This window comes from Eulemur rufifrons, chromosome 12 (assembly GCF_041146395.1).
Source record: "Eulemur rufifrons isolate Redbay chromosome 12, OSU_ERuf_1, whole genome shotgun sequence".
Lineage (NCBI taxonomy): Eukaryota > Metazoa > Chordata > Mammalia > Primates > Lemuridae > Eulemur > Eulemur rufifrons.
Window position 1 is genome coordinate 25200509 of NC_090994.1, and position 17344 is coordinate 25217852.

A 17344-nucleotide genomic window follows, 5' to 3' on the forward strand; every position below is an offset into this window, starting at 1 on the left:
GGGAAGACGCCCCGCGCCCGGGAGGCGGGGTCGGCGCTGGGCCCCGCCCACGGCGCGCGCCCTCCCCCTCCGCAGCGCGCAGCCTCGGCGGGGGCGCTTTACGGCCGGAGGGGAGGGCGGGTCCTAGGCCGGAGGTAGGAGGCCCGGCTGAGGGGCGGGGAAGAGACTTTTTGCGGCAGGACGTAAGTGACAGCGAAGGCGGTGCGACAGCTGCTGGAGGGCAGAGGAGGCGGGTTCGTGTTTCCCGGGCCGAACCGGGCTGTGAGGGGCGCGGGGCCTGGGCAAAGGGGGTGGCGGAAGGCCCGCCGTGACAGCATGGATGAAGGGGAGCGGGGCGGGGCAGGCCGTGGGCTGCTTTGGGCGGGGTAGGTTCGCGGGGCTGGCGGGCCGGAGTCCCGGGTCCAGGCCGGGGATCTGACCCATGGTTGGTGTTCCTCCGAACCCGCAGCGCGGCCCGTCCTGTCCTCGCCATGAGGCCGCAGCAGGCGCCGGTGTCCGGGAAGGTGTTCATTCAGCGAGACTACAGCAGTGGGACCCGCTGCCAGTTCCAGACCAAGTTCCCCGCGGAGCTGGAAAACCGGGTACGCGGCTTAGCTCCCCCAGCTGCCCGGGAGCCAGGGGGAGATTCCCCAGGGCCGGGACGGGATGTGGGCCGACACCCGGCCTGAGTGACCAGCGGTTCTGGCGAGGGCCAGGCACATTCCGGGCCTTGGAGAGGTGCAGGAGGGGCGCTGAGCAAGACTTGGTGTTTGGAGGAGGAAGAGTAAGGCCCAGCCTAGGGTGTGATGACCTTACGGAACTTTATGTTGCCCGGTGCCGGGAATCTATACCCAGCAGTCTTCTTCCCCTGCTGCCCCCGAATCCCCACCCCGGGTTATTGACAACCATGAGGAGGAGCTCATTCCTGAGGCCCCAGGCCACCCCACTCAGCGGTTTGTAAGCAATATTCTCCTACGTGTTCATGCAAGAGAAATCATTATCATTCTCATGACCGGCGTTTGTGGTCAGCGCCGGTCGCACTGCTTGGCCGAAAGGGTTTACTAAGTGCTATGCCAGGCAGTGCAGACAGGCCCTCTTGGAACCTAAAAAGTGTAGAGCATTAGATGGACCTGGACGGGAAAATATCCTAGAACAAGGCCCTAAACTTGTCACTCTCACTGGGAGTCGCCTCTTTTGCCTTGCATGTCAGAACTGTTATCAGGATATAGGTCCTTCAGGCACCCTTGCATGCAGAAATGAAAGAAGAGGATTTGTTTCCCCTTCCAACTTATCAAAAAAAAATCATTGTATCTTACTGTAAAGGTACAATGGAATGTATTTGTGTGGTTTTTTGGTGCCCATGTGTGTATACCAGAAATTCTTTTGGTCTTGAGCCATGTTACTTAGATTCTGTTTCCTGTTCAGAGGTCAATTTCTGGTTAGCTGGAGCAGGTTTTGTGGCTCTTTACTCTTCCACAGGGAGGGCGAGGGCCTGAGAGGTGATTAGGCATTGCGTGGGTGTGGGGCTAAGAAATGTTGGTCATGGACTAAGTAGGTGTAGATGAGTCTGTGCTAGAGAAATGTGTAGCAGTCATTTAGTCAGTTTGTATCGAGGTGGGTTGCTCTACCTGATTGCAAAGGTTGGGACATCAGCAATGGTCAATTATAGCTTCCTTCAGCTTGGGTTATAACTGTGGTTAGTGGCCCAAATCTGTTTCTGCAAATTAAAGATCAGACATACCTTAAAAAGCTGGCGTGTAAATTAGCTTGTTGTTGAAATGCTGCAGTGTGTTGTCAACAATGTTGTGAGTAAACTCTGTGTGACAACTGATGGACATTCAGACAGTAGTTTGAAGAGGTAGAAATTGAGCAAGTTGCTAATTGGCTAAAGCTACTGAATGTTGTTTTTAAAATAATTTAACATCACAGTTAACATGTTTTACATAAGACTTATGTGAAATCTATCAAATGTTTTATTTTTAATCCTCTTATGGAAACTATGACTTCCACAATTTATGTACTTTAAAATCACAATGTAAACTATTCTTTTTCACCTCACTTACTTGGATGTTACAAGATTCCTTTGTTTATAGGTTTTAAAGTCAAACTTCCACCTCATATATTTGAGCTAAATATATGTGTGCAGAATCAGACAGTAGCCTTTCACTGTGTGTGGTAGAGCCTTTAATTTTGTCGTCTAAATACAGAAGCATGATGTAATCACAATACTCCACTAATTTTTACAGGAAATTGATGTTTCTAAATTCTGGAGTCCTTTTACTTCTTTGATTTCATTTAGCCCAGAACTGCTTGTGGTACTGAGTACTACATGGAATGTTAGATGGTGCTATTCAATTGTGCCTTTGAATTTTTTGTTTCTCTTTTAATGTTTGGGTTAAAACACTAGCTTATACTATAAACCACTTAGGAAAGCTTTGATTTTTTTTCCTGTATTGAGATTAAATTTAAATTACAGGTTTAAATTTTCCTAGCTTTGTTTGATGGAAAATTGAAAGGTTTCTTTCTTTCTTTCTCTACTATTTACCCTAGAAATGTTCTGATTGCTCTGCCACTGGGACTGATTTTCCTTTTGTGAGAACATCACACTTGGCAACTTAATAGAGGAAGAAACTAATATACAAATATTATGTATTACTTTAAAGCATTTTAAAAAATACGCATTTGTGCCCTTTAATTTAGGAGTGCGGACATGTTCTGTTCACAAGCTTACTTTCTCCACTGCCTTTTAGAAGGTAATGCTTTGATGCTTAAGTGCTTTGTTGTATACTCTTTAAAGGAAGCTTATTCTCATTTTAGCCAAAATACAAGTGTCTTAGTCACCCTTGGTCTGGGTAGAAGAAAAATGAGTGAAGTATAATTGAGGCATTTGTTCTCCTACATACCTTTACAACTATGTTTCTCCAGTCTGGTCAGTAGCAATTACCTTTGACTTGCCGCCCTTGGTCAGTGATCACGTTAAGCTTCAGCACCAGGCTTTCTACCATGTAGTTCAACAAGAAACAGAAATTCTGAAAAAATGAGCCTGATTCCTCTTTCCATTCTGACTTTGAACATTTATGGGTCCAAATTTGTATTTGGCTCCAACTTCACATATGTCTAAATTTAGATGTAGCTCTTATATCAGTGTCCAGGTACCCGAGGGAGAACGCTGGTGGCAGCGTTGTATGTAGTTCCTAACGGCAGTGAGATACAAACGCCTAATTTACTCTGTTGAGTCCTTGCGAGTGAAGTTTGTCATTTCTATCTCATGCTTTTTACCTTTTATTTCCCTTTTCTTTTTTAATAACCTCTCAAAAACTTCTTGACATTTACTTTTTTTTAAACTTTATCCCTTCTTTATTATTATTAATAACCTTTTTTTTTTTTTTTGAAGTAAATCCTTGACCTTGGATTTTTTTTAACTGTCTATTGATTTGCCTCCATCCTGTAAGGCATTGCAATCTCGGGATAACTCTTAAGAGTTACTGTTTCTGGTATGAACAGTAATTCTAATCTGAAAGAAATAAGATGTTTCTGAGTTGGATCCCGTGGTTTTATAAAGAAATGTAAATAATTCAAAGGACTTACCAGGTCATAACATAGGCAAATCAATTATTTAGACTTTTGTAGATTTATCAGTAGACAAACTGAGGGCATTAACATAGGCATAAGCAGGTGAATATAACAGTTTACCATTAACATTCACTCACCAGAGCGCTTCTCCTAAGTCTGTTTTCCGAGAATGAGAACTGTGACTTAGGCACCCAGATGGCTGGTCTTGACACCACATCTTTAATGACCAGCTCAATGAGGGAACACTGTCCTGCTCCTAGCACCTCCTCCACCCACCTGGCCCTTGTCCCAAACTCTAGTATTGTGGGAAATTTGAAGTAATTCCTTTTGAAGAACAGGTAGAGCTGCCACCATTTTAAAGGTTACATTAAATTTTTTCGTGTCACTGGCTTATTGACTCTTCACAACTTTTCCACACGAAGAACAAAACAATGGCTACAACAACTTCTAACCTGAGGGATTTGATTTTTTTTTTACTTTCTTTTTTTTAAATTTTTTTTTACTTCAGCATATTATAGGGGTACAAATGTTTAGGTTATGTATATTGCCTTTGCCCCACCCGAGTCAGAGCTTCAAGCATGTCCATCCCCCAGACGGTGCGCACCACACCCATTAGGTGTGTATGTACCCACCCCCTCCTCCTCCCTCCCATCCGCCCTGCACCCAATGAATGTTATTACTATATGTGCACTTAAGTGTTGATCACTTAAAACCAATTTGATGGTGAGTACATGTGGTGTTTGTTTTTCCATTCTTGTGATACTTCACTTGTAGAATGGGTTCCAGCTCTATCCAGGATAATACAAAAGATGCTATATCACCATTGTTTTTTGTGCCTGAGCAGAACTCCATGGTATACATATACCACATTTTATTAATCCACTCATGGATTGATGGGCACTTAGGTTGTTTCCACATCTTTGCAATTATGAATTGTGCTGCTATAAACACTCTAGTGCAGATGTCTTTTTTATAGAATGTCTTTTGTTCTTTTGGGTAAATGCCCTATAATGAGATTGCTGGATCAAATGGTAGTTCTACTTGTAGCTCTTTGAAGTATCTCCGTTTCCACAGAGGTTGTACTAGTTAACCTGGGAGATTTTAATAGCATGAGGGTGATCATAAATCGTTTTACACTTTAAAAAATTATGTTCTTGGGAATGTTTTGTCTCATACTGTATATTGGGGTTCTTTGATTTTTTTTTTTTCTGAGTCTATTTCTAATATAAAGAAAAACTTCATAAAAGAAAGAACTCATCAGTAAGTAGTTTTAGAAGTAAGGGAAGCCTTATGTGAGAGAAGTTCTAGAGTGAGGACAGATAAGAGTGTCAGTATTGGATGAAATACTCTCCCAATGGGCCTTGAAAGCCCTAGGATGAAGTAGTGAGGTTTGAAATCTACAAAGTACTATCAGAAGAAGAAAGTAAAAGCAGGTGATTAGAGTGAAAAAATGGATCACAGTACAGGTTGAGTATTTCTTATCCAAAATGCATGGGACCAGAAGGGTTTCAGATTTCAAATGGTTTTCACATTTTGGAATATTTGCATATATATGATGCGCTATCTTGGGAATGGGACCCAAATCTAAACACAAAATTCATTGTTTCATATACGCCTTATACACATAACCTGAAGGTAATTTTATACGATATTTTTAATAATTTTGTGCATGGGCTACACAGTGACTCACGCCTGTCATCCCAGCACTTTGGAAGGCTGATGGGGAGAGGATCGGTTGAGCCCAGGAGTTTGAGACAAGCCAGGGCAACATATCGAGACCCTGTGTCTGCAAAAATCTTAAAAATTAGCTGGGCATTGTGGCTCATGCCCGTAGTCCCAGCTACTCAGGAGGCTGAGGCAGAAGGATTGCTTGAGTCCAGCCTGAGTGACAGAGCAAGACTCTGTCTCTTAAAAAATAAATATTAACAATTTTGTGCATGAAACAAAGGGTTTTTTTGTACATGGAACCATTTTATCCCCTTTGTAGGCATGCTTGCATGGGGAAATCTGGGTGTGCATGGGAAAGATACATGGCAGCTGCAGGGTGCTGGGGAGGCCTTTTTCCACTTGGGTACACTGAATGAACTGTGTGTTGTGCACCTGTGTTTTGACTGTAACCTGTCACAGGAGGTCAGGTGTTGAATTTTCCACTTGTGGTGTCATGTCAGCACTCAAAACGTTTCAGATTTTTTGAGCATTTTTGATTTTGGATTTTCAGATTAGGGATGCTCAACCTGTAGTATTATTAGTGTAAATGTAGGATAAGGGTGTCACTGAATAGAAAGAGGTTAATAAGAATGATATGGTACGAAGAACTGTGTGCTTGAGATTTTACCTTGTTCAGTGTGAGCTATTAGTAACAAAATAGTTACTTGAAAAGAGATAGATTGAGTAAACAGAATTCAGAACTTGCACATTTTTAATCCTTTTGCTTAAAATGTCTTTCCTTTCCTTTATGCCTAGTAAATTCCAGTGTTTAGGTACTTGATTTAATATCACCTGCTCTCCCCAGATAAAGGGAACTTCTCTTTCCTTCTGGGCCTTCACTGTACTTTATACATGCCTCTGTTAGAGTGCTGTCAGCTCGTTGCGTTTTTGTGGTCATGGATCTGTTCTGCTTGCATAACTGTAAATTCTGAAGGTTTCAAGACAGTGCCTTATTCATCTTTCTCTGAGGCCTGTCATAGTATCTAATAGTAGGTGCTCAGTAAATGTGAATATAAGTAAATGAAAAGTGGAAAACAATGTATAATGAAGTTTACTTGAAATTCAGTAGAAAGAATAATGTACCATATTGAGCCTTGAAGATATCCCGTACCCATAAAAGGGATAAAATTAAACCCTAAGCAGTTTCAGGAACTTAGGTCCGGATTTAAGCACAAATTGTTTAACAACTATTAGATAAGAATTTTGACAAAACAGCAAGATAAGTTAGTGATAGCAAGCATTAATAAGTTGCTGATCTTTTTCCCCAAAATTTATTTTTAAATTCTTCCTTCCCTACAGATTGATAGACAGCAGTTTGAAGAAACAGTTCGAACCCTAAATAACCTTTATGCAGAAGCTGAGAAGCTTGGGGGCCAATCCTATCTTGAAGGCTGTTTGGCTTGTTTAACAGCATATACCATTTTCTTATGCATGGAAACTCATTATGAGAAGGTAAGACTACATTTGTTTTCACAAAATCTCTTAAAATCGTAAAGAGATGATTACATGGTGACAAGTGCCATAAAATTTGGGGGGGCAGTTATATTAATAATAATTCAGATTTTGTTGCTTCTATGTCCAGAGCACATAGGAAAGTCCTGAGTCTTTCAGAAACAGGTCAAAATTGGTATGTCCATTGGTATGTCCAATTTGACATATTGATGTTCAGATTGGCCTAGACTTAAGAAGAATATAGAAAATCTATATGTTCTCATTCTACCCAGCTTTCTGAGAATCTTTTGGCTTTTTTATTTCCCAATTTTCTATCTTCAGTCTTATCTTCCACCTAAGTTCCTGTCTTCTCTTCTCCCAAAGACTGAAATATCTTCAGTTTTCCCATGCATTAACTTTTCCTGATATCCTCTGCCGGTATCCTAGGTTGTGCCCTTATCGTCTCTCTCCTAGACTGTTAATGTTAAAGTATTCTGACTAATCTCATTTCTTCCGTCCTTTGCTTTTCCAAACTGTCTGCTGCTGTCTCAGTAAAACACAGCCTTACTTCCCCTGCCACTCCTGCTAAGTCCGAGACCTTCCCTGGCCTTTCTCTTCTTTGTGTCCCTAAAACATTTTATTTGCATCTGTTCTCTGGCACTTCTTACTCTCTGCTTTGGGATGAGGCAGTTCATGTTCTTGTCTTATTTGCCCTTTGAGTGTGTATTTTTCTTGTGGACAATGCCTGAACCATTTTTGTATCCTTCTTAATGCCTAACACCATGCCTTGGGTCTATTAGGCACTCGTTGACTGTGTACTAAATGAATGTGTGTTAGATTTCAGTCTTTGGGAACTGAATAACTTTTCCCTCTTCATCCCCCACGCCTGAAGATGGTATTGAAAAGGCAGGCGTGCTATTAAACAAAATGGGAAGGTGGGAGGTTTGACTTCTGGACATCTTAAGTTGAGAAGCCAGCAACTCTTGGGTCTAGCAGGCAGCTGGAAAGAGAAGGTACTTAAGTTAATCACAGTAAACCCCTGATATATCACTAAATTCTGACAAAGTGTAGAAAATGAAATGCTGTGAGAATATATTATACCCCACCTGACAGAAATGTCTTGCACTCCATGCAGTAGAGAGTGGATATAGTTGCAGCTAAGATATTTTGATATGTTGGCTGAAACTGCTGCTGTATTCTGCATGAGCATCCTGACGTGTATTCTCTTATTGCTATGATAATGCTATCTACTGTAAAAGGGTATATTTAGGTATAGTAGCTTATATCCTTCTCCATATCACATAGAGAAGCAGCTTTCATTCCTGTGTGACTTTCAAAATAAGTTACCGAGGATCAGTAGCAGCCTTCAGTCTGTGTTCAGCCTTAGTATCTTCTGTCTAATGTACTTGGTGAGGGAGGGGTCAGGGGATTCATTCATTCGATAAATATTTATTGAAAGCCTACTGTGTGCTAAGCGGTGCGCTGGGACATAACTGAACAAGGCAAACGTGGTTGCTGACCTAGTGGAGTTTATAATTTAGTGGTAACAACTGATAAGAACAAGGCAACAAAGCCAACAAAGTTACACATTGTGACAAGTTCCTGGAAGGAAACAAACTGGCCTATGATAGAAAATAGGCAGGACCTAGTTTAGACCATGTGGTAAGAAGAGGCCTCTGGCGTCGTGCCATTTAAGCTGCTACTTGAAGGACGAAAATCCTGGGGCACTGAGGCTGAGAGATGAACATACACAAAGGCCCAGAGAGCTCCCTTGATCTCAGGAACTGAGAGAAGGCAGCAGAGAGGAGGGGCCCAGAACGGCTAGAGGTAGATTTGGAGAATAAAGCAGGATCCATATCGTATGTGAGTATGTACTCCATGGAAAGAAGTTTAAATTTAATTTTTAGTGCAGTGGAAAGATACTCAAGGTTTTAAGCAGGAGGGTGATATGATCAGATTTTCGTTTTAAAGAGATCTCTTTGCTCTGTGGAAAAAGGCTTAACAAGTCAGGAAGCTCCACCAAATTCCAGACGAAAGATGGTACAGCTTGGACCAGGAATGGAGCCGTGGAGACAGAGGGAGGGATGTGTTGATATTAGGAGCTGGACATAGGAAGGGAGGGTAAAGCTGATTTGTGTGGATAGAAACGTGGTCATCCAGCATGGTCATTTAAAGTCGTGTATAATATTAATTTAAGGTAGAAATACATCCTCCAGAGGATTTTTTTAGTGCTTAGTGGAGTATTAGAGTCTTGAGTTGTCATTTCACTATACCTTTTAAATTTGTTGATAAAATTTTAATTAACTTTTATTTGCACATGTATATTTGCTGAAATAGATACAACTACTGATGTCAGCTGTAAAAAGAAATTGGTAATTGGGTGCCAGCCAAGTCATGTACTAATTATGGGCTCTTGGACAAGTTACTCTCTCTGAGTTCTCTCAACTGTAAGATGGATCTTAGAATTAATGAATTGCCTCACATATGTAAATGCTTAATAAACAATGTTTTCTTGAGATAGGTTTTAAGTGACGTGAAGTAATGTTTTAACTTGCATTTATAGATAATATATAATGTACTACTTCATAGGCCTAATCAAAGTCTCTTTCATTTTTGTTTTTGTTTTTAATTTTTACGGGCAGACCCCCAGACCAGAATAGGTTCAGAGAGTCTCCCACTTTCTTTTTATAAAACAAATAATATAAAGCGAGTAAAAGCCAAATAAAATTAAGAAACCAAGACTTAAGGCATGGCCACATTTCTTAAATAGGAGATTTTTTTTCTTAAAGAAAGTGGACATGGATAACTAGGTCATGCAAAATTAATAACTGGAATGGTCATAATTGTGATATAATGTACCACACTTTTAAAAGAAAAGTTTTTAAATGTGGATTTGTATTTTTGATAAAACAATAAAAATGTAAGGTAACTGCCCTCTCCCTTCCCCGGTTTGTTCCCTAGGAATTTCTGGGCTATGATTTTCTACTTATGAAAGGACAGGATTGAGTCATTTACTCTCCATTGTTTTAAACACTAAAATCCCTGGTCTACAAACAGTAAGCCAAATGTAATAGTGCTTATACTTTGTCATGTGTGTTAAATTTTTTGAAATTGTAAATAGGCCTTTTAAAACTCACTAGAACAATCATGCATTTTTCCCTATAATGTGCTATTTATTGATTTAATTAAAATGAAGATAAAGACTTCAGTGTTATTTCTCTATTGTTGCTACCCATTATAATTAGGGAACAAATGGGCTTGTAGAAGGTTCTCCTCTCAGTAGCTCTCTGCCTTGTTCATCAACTAGAAAACATCCCTTCTGCCTATGTGCTGTAATTTCTAAAACAAACACAGGAGAGAACTTGGATATGTTCTAAAATACCAAGGTCCTGGTGTTCTCACTTAGCCTCGATCAGGCTATTTTCCTTGAAGGTCCCCAGTTTACTATTCTCAGGGAGAACAGTAGTTTCTCCTGAGGTTTGATTGTGTTTCATTTTGCCGGTATTATACAAATTGAGGTTTTGTTAAAGGTTTGAGAATAACAGCCGAATTTGATAAATATTATGGCTTGTTTTGACATCAATTTACCAAAACTAAAGTATGTATAAAATGTCATCATAAGGTTTCTTAGGGTGAGAATGGTACATTGTCCTGTCTGGGACTGCAGTATGAATTTACTCATATTAATGCTTTTCTATTATTAAAGAGACTAAGAGTTTAAAAGCATCTTGTTAAGCACAGTGTTGCCTTCACCAAAATAGTATAAGAGGATTTGGAGCTTATACAAAAAGAAGACTAATTGTTTTCTTTCTGAACTGATATCCAAGTGCACATGAATGTTACTAAAGTTTAAATAAAAACCTTGGAAAACAAAGTTATGTTTGAACCAAATACAGGAATGCTATTTCTTTACTAGTAACCTTCATGTACCCAAGGAAAGGAGGAGGAAAGCTGTCATGAAGGAATCCTTTCTTTGAAACCAGCCATGCAGACACTTTTCTGAGTGCCTCCCCTAGTATTATGGACTGGAGCTGAGTGTCCAGTTTCCCATTCTGGCAGGTGAGCTGCGAAGGAAATTGGAGAGAAGATTGAGAGTCCTGAGTTGGGCACCTTTATGGGCTACTTCCTCTTATTCATTATTTTAGGATGATTGACAGACTCTGATATTATATAAAGATAGTGCCTAAGGATTTTTGTTTCTGTTGTTCATAAAGACCAAGCACAGCTCAAGTTCTTTGAGAGCGGACAATAAGAGACTCATATACGCATTGCTTCAGGTAATTAGGGGAAAAAACAAATCTCTTCTTTAGAAATAGTATTCTTAATTTACTATGTAAAGAACCACGCAGATTGCTCTTTCAGTAATATCATGCTCTTTTTTAAAAAGCGTAAAACATGAGATTTTGTTAGCCCCAAAGATTTAACCTGAATAAACTATTTAAATTATTCTCCTTCAATAAGAATATTCTTTATACAAACCATACAGAGTTTTAAACTCTAAATCAGTTTATATACCAAAGCATCTAAATTGTGACATCTCAATTTGTTAGTTTGGCCTGGTACGTTATACACCCATACTAAATCATTATTTAATTTCCAACTTTATTTTCATATAGTTCTTTTTTCACTTTATGTTGTGATCACATTTGTGACTTTATCATTTGCTAATAGTGTGAATTTAAGGAAATATATAGTAATTTAAAGAGCTGGATCAAAGCCTCTTTGAACATTAGAGCCAGAAAGGGGTTATGATGACTTTGAGCCTGAAATAAAACATGTAGCTCTTTGATTTTGGATATAGCTTTTAAGATTTATTTTCTTCTAGCTTATCTGTCTCAGAATTGCCCTTATTAAAGCTGGAGATTTGGCAATTTCCAGAAGTTCCTTTGTATCCTATCTGGTTTTTGTCTACATTTGCTTTGACTTTTACAAGCTTAATACTAAACTTATAAATTGAGGTTCCTGTCTAGGAAACGAGCAAGCCTCCGAATGGCACTACATGCAGTAATGGAAATGATACAAGACACTTGTAGCCATCAGAAACTCCGCGGCTGCTAATGCCCACATGCTCTACAAAGGAAATAAGCTTTCTGGTTTTCAAATGACTGGGCTACCTTTTGTTATAGGCCAACCTTATATCTTTACTAAAATTGATGAAAATGTACAAAGGAGAGAAAAAATGGTTCCTTAAGTTTTGTAGAAAAGAAGGCCAGGAGCTATCCTTGATTTTAGAAGATGTCACGTGAACAACATTTTATGACTAGGGCGAGGGAAGCGCAACTAGCTGTTGTGTGTATAGTCGTCTGTGTATGTCTCTACATCCAGGATTGAGGTGATGGGGAGGTTTGTGTGCATTTGCGTTGAAGCTGCCTCTGACTTGGAGAGGCCCCCACGCTGTGCTGTATGTTGTATGCAGCTGGTGTGAGCAGAGTGATCCAAGCTGTATTCTGCTATATGAGTATCCACATGACTTGCCTTGAAAACTAATTCCACTGCCTGAATATTTTGAGATCTAGCTGACACCTAAAGGGAAGTCTGATAAAATTTGCAAAAATCTGTGGTGTTTCCTTCTCTCAGGTTCTGAAGAAAGTCTCCAAATACATTCAAGAGCAGAATGAGAAGATATATGCTCCTCAAGGCCTCCTCCTGACAGATCCTATTGAGAGAGGACTTCGAGTTGTATCTTTTTAGTGCAGATCATAAGGTCTAAATATTTATAAAAGGAAATTTTTGTTATATTTGGCATTGGCTAGAGAGAATGTACTCCCATCTCTTATATTTGCCTTAGGAAGTTACTGTGTGAATCACACGCTTACTATAAGCCTCCTGTCGCCAGCATTTTTTCTCAGAGCACGTCTCTCCTTCCTCTGCACGGTGCAGTCTCTGTGGACTGTGTGGTGTTCCACTTACCAGCTCTCGGTGGCTCTCAGGGCATCTTGTAACAATAACAGGGTGGCAGGAGTAACGCATTTCAGCTGCAGAAACTGCACCCGAAGCCCCTTTGAAATGCAGGAACTCATAACATTGGTGAGACTTGTCCTCCAAATGAAGTGCAGTTTCTTGGGTTCATCTGAGAAGCTGAAATCAGTTACAGCTGCCAGATGTATAATTTCATTACCTTTGACACATTGTGCATATATTTTGGAGAGCAGTGGGCTTTGAAAATCACTAAGTGAATTTGGTAAATAAAATTGCAAAAAAACAAATTTAGCTTGATAACTGGAGTAATGGGTAAATAAATTTTTTTTTAAAAACCTAGGTCACATAATCCTAGACCTTCCAGCTGATAATGATTTCAGCAGTTTTATTATACTCTACAGCAATGATTCTTAAACTTTCAGGGGTCACGAACCCTGTCCCGAGAAAAAGATTTCATATAATTTCAGGGCATTTTTGAATCCCTGAATTCATTACCTGCATAGATTCTCAGTTAAGAACCGCCTAGTTCTTATAAATAAAGTTCTTATAAATAAAGCATCCTTTTCAGATTTGTTTTTCCCAAAAAATAAATCATCCATGTTGGGAAGGAACTATATGTGGAATACTATTAGCAGAAATAATTACATTTCTTAAAATTTTCACCAAGGAGAAAGCATTATGTTTCATAGGAAAAAGTTTTAATAATTTAAATATAAGCAAAGCAATTTGAAAACAGAGTGTGTGCGGATCGTAATGCCATCTTGCCAAGTCCCTTTCATGTGTTATGTTCTGTAGTGTGTTTTCTTAACAGCCATGCTGTTTAGATTGAAATTACCATTTATGAAGACAGAGGCATAAGCAGTGGAAGATAAACCATAAAATTAAAGGTAAATATGAAATTATATAGTTTATATGCTGTTTTTGTAAATTTGGAGGATGCATGAATTGTCTTTGATGCATGGTAAATAAATCAGTAAATCATGCAGTTAAATAGTGGTATATTCACTGTATTAGCTTAAGCTAATCACCATATTAGCTTGATGTTTAAAATGTGTATTTAACGCAAGTTCTATTTGGTAATACAGAATTTAATCCTGATTCTCCCCCCTATATTATTTTCAGACTGTTTTTGTTGTTACTTTGTTTTTTTGGTAGCAGGGGTGAAGGGGAGTGATATTTGCCTTGCTTTAATATTTTGAAACTATTCTAAGCATTTAAATAGTTGAGTTTTGCATTTAAGAATCAGTTCAGAGATTTACCTACCTGTATGACAAATGACTTTAATAAGCAAAGGAACATTCCAGGGGGGGTGGGGAGATTCTGAATATTTCATTTGTTATGTTTAAGTGGCTTCAGAGCCCTGTAGAAGAAAACTTACCTACTGGGTAGAACCATAAATTTTACTCCTTTGTTTAAAATGTTAATGTCCTTGTGTATCCAAATAATATCCTTTAATAGGTATCAAACTAATTAGTACTGATGCAAATCTATGGGCAGAGTCATGGTGAAGCCATAGGTACATTAGCATAGCCTTCTAAGTGGCAGAAAATAGCACTTCCCTGTTTCTGCCCATTTCTGTTATGTGCTCATTCCACATGTTCTGCTGCTGCACTTTCTAATTGACTTTGCTTGCAGGTGTCTGTCTCTAATGAACAGGCAGCACAGACGTAGAATGTACCAGAGCGGACATACTTCTTTCTAGGGCAAAATTAATAATAATAGCTACCATTTTGAGGGCACCTACTATGTGCTAGGTAGTGTACAAATGTACTTCTAAGTCTCAAAAGAATCCTGCAAAGTATTTTTTCCCTGTTTCATAGATGAGCAAACCAAGGTACAAGTAGATTAAATATGTTCTCTAGGTCACGCCGTTAACGAGTGTTGGGATATGAACTGAATTCTGATGGCCCGTAAAACCCCTGTGTTTTACATCATATTTCCTCTCAGTACTTACAGCAGCAGGAACATGGAGAAGGAAAGAGTTCCTCGGATTATTCTGGATGTTTATCCGCCTCTGTTCTTTTTCAATACTTTTTAAAAGAATACATTCTGTCTGCTCCTGTACCATTTATTCAATCCTACAAGCCGTCCGACACTCAAAGCTGCTGCCTTTAGCACTAGTGTGTCACCTGCACTCTTGAAAGCCAAAGATGTAAATAATGACATCCTCTGCCATATGTTTTATTTCTTTAAAAGGCTTTGTTTTGGAACACTTAGTGTTACTTGTTCATACACTTTATCATGTACAATTTCCAAACTGGTATTTTTCAAGTGAGCAACCAGGAACCTTATGTGTGGTTTTTGTTACATGCCATTGGAGTAAGTTTATTTTATCGATTGTAGCTGCATTGACTTGGCACAACCCATTTGTCATGACTCATTTTGCAGCTGTTACTGTGTAACAGTCTGTTTTCTGAGGTGGTGTGGAGTGTGGGGTTTTGAGCAATTACACACCAGAGGCTAATCTATCAATATTTAAGCAACTGCGAAAGTTTGAAATGGAAACATTTACAGGAAGGACTTGTGGATAGTTTCACGAATGTGCATATTTTTGTTCAACATAATTTAGTTTTCAGAGCTATGTATTCTTTAGATCTAGGGTCCGGTATGGACTGCGATCTTGGAGAAGGGAGGAAACCTCTAAAAATAATTTATTCGTTTCTACCATTTTTCTTAAGTCTGCAAGGTATCTGCAGGTTGGAGCAATATATAGGAATTAAATTAGTGATTTAACAAAAGAATACACAAACCATGGGGTGGCTTTTATTTTTAAAAGGAACTTTAAACAAAAATATTTTGCTCTTTTTAAGTTTAATTTTTTTAGTATCTTACATATATCTTTATTTTCACATCTTTATTATTAGATACATTGTTGGTGTTTTCTCTGTCATCTTTATATAAAATGAAATATATGATTATTCTATAACAACAAACAGCTGTTTGGCACTATTCTAAATGCTTAATTTTAATCATCACAACAACCCTACGAGTTGCATATACTGTTATCTCTGTTTTTCAGATGAGGAAACTGAGGCACAGAGAACTTAACTTACTTGTCCATGGTTAAACAGCTAGTATGTAGCAATCCAGGCAGCCTGGCTCTGTGGTTGGCACTTGGCCTTCTGCCGTCCTACCTCTCGTGATGTGGTTGGTCAGAGATCAGAACGTATGGGACTTAAATTTCCAACTATTGAGCTATATACTCATTTAGACAAGTGGGACAGATTTTATTAGATAGAATCCTGGGTTAATAGAACATAGCCCACAGAGAAACGGTTTTAGAAGTTCTGTTTGGCGTTCCTTTCTAAAGCCTTTACTTTTCCCCTCTAATTATAGATCCCACCTCCAGCTGGGACCCTCATCTATCCACTGGCCGATCGCAGAGTGTCCCTACCTCCTCTCCAGAGCATCATTCCTTTGTATCTGCTGCCAGAGCCACGGTGCCATTTACTCCAAGGACTAACTTTCTAAAATTCCACACCTGGAGTGACCTCTAGTCGCTCAGCATCCACTTTGTGTCTCCAAATTGTGTAGGATTCTGTAATCTTTTGATTAGTTTCTGAAAAAACACAATGAAGCATTTCACTTTTTTTATTCAAAGCCATTTAATAAAATATGCAGTTGGTCAGCCCAGCCCAACGCAAAGTTTATTTCTTCTCTGCCACCGGTATGTACTATTGGTTCTCTCCATTCTTCGGGCCAGCTTCTCAGGTGGCTTTGGGCTTCATCATGTCATAGCTTAGCCAGTATTCAGTCTTATTCCCCGAAATTAATAAAATGCTTTTCTTCAGGATTTTGGTGGGGGGTTGACTGTGTCTGTGGTTTTGCTAATGCATCCCCCAGATTTCAAAGAACTACAGTTTTGCCATAACTCAGATCTTAAGATCTATTTCTGCTATTCAGTTTCTCAAACTGAAGCTCATTGAAAAAAATGTATAATGTTATTTGTTTTATTATAGCAATTATTCCTAATTAAAGCAGTATTTAATGCAATTTCCAATTATTTTCTTTGGAGAATTTTATGTTATTACTGCATTACCTTGAATGTTGGGAAGATGTGGTATGTGTTGCTTGTTCATTACAAAAATAAGTAAGCACAATAAAGTGGATGCTAAACCATCAAACACATAAATGTCCCTGCTGTGTCCCTGAATGTGTAATAAGCAAGTATAATAAATATTTTAATTATAGTTTTGTTATAAATATAACTTATGAGAAAAAATTTGATAGGAATAATACTGTATATTACTAATTTTTAACTATCCCTCCTGACAAACCTTACAACTCACAGAATTTCCTCATATACAGTATTCAGTACACAGAAATCTTATGATTGGGTTAAGTACAGTAAGTTAAGGTATTTCTGAGTAAAACTCCAGTCTGAGTCAATATTTCTAGCTCTCCTTCTGGCTGTTCGTTCTTAGTATCAGGGCTTCTTATGCCTTTTACTCATCTTCGGGGTCTGAGAGCAGTGTATTCCGGAGAAAGTTAAGAAATACATTGGGGAAGTGAAACAGTTAAAAGTTTTACTTTGAGATATTGTAGGTGCTAATATTGGATTTACTCTTTCAGATTTAATTTCTTTTATGGGTCTGTTAATTACTCAACAAATCCCATAGGTTTGTGTAACATTGTGTAATTGTGTAAAAACTCTTTTGTTACTTTACAGCCTGTAATAGTGTGTCTGTCTGCCTTTTAAACCCGTTGCAATAACTTTGCTGAAATATTAACACAT

At 38.9% G+C, this 17344-nt stretch overlaps 1 protein-coding gene across 2 annotated transcripts; it reads left to right on the top strand.

Annotated features, from left to right (window-relative positions):
• The first annotated feature begins 209 nt into the window (after positions 1-209).
• On the top strand, positions 210-17344 carry GOLGA7 (golgin A7). Of its 2 annotated transcripts, XM_069485286.1 has the most exons (6): positions 210-233; positions 449-581; positions 6559-6711; positions 12268-12369; positions 13434-13496; positions 15946-17344. In XM_069485286.1, the coding sequence occupies exons 2-5, from the start codon at positions 471-473 to the stop codon at positions 13479-13481; spliced, it is 414 nt and encodes a 137-aa protein (XP_069341387.1). In that variant the 5' UTR covers positions 210-233; positions 449-470; the 3' UTR covers positions 13482-13496; positions 15946-17344. The 2 variants fall into 2 exon arrangements, with proteins under 2 accessions (XP_069341387.1, XP_069341388.1); XM_069485287.1 differs by lacking the exon at positions 210-233 and having other exon boundaries at positions 398-581; positions 13429-13496.

What these genes read in the sequence shown, in the direction of transcription:
- GOLGA7 (XM_069485286.1), top strand. Translation starts at nt 471, where the DNA reads ATGAGGCCGCAGCAGGCGCCGGTGTCCGGGAAGGTGTTCATTCAGCGA. An exon ending in CCGCGGAGCTGGAAAACCGG is followed by an intron (nt 582 to 6,558) that starts GTACGCGGCTTA and finishes CCTTCCCTACAG; the next exon opens with ATTGATAGACAGCAGTTTGA. An exon ending in TTGAGAGAGGACTTCGAGTT is followed by an intron (nt 12,370 to 13,433) that starts GTATCTTTTTAG and finishes CATGCTGTTTAG; the next exon opens with ATTGAAATTACCATTTATGA.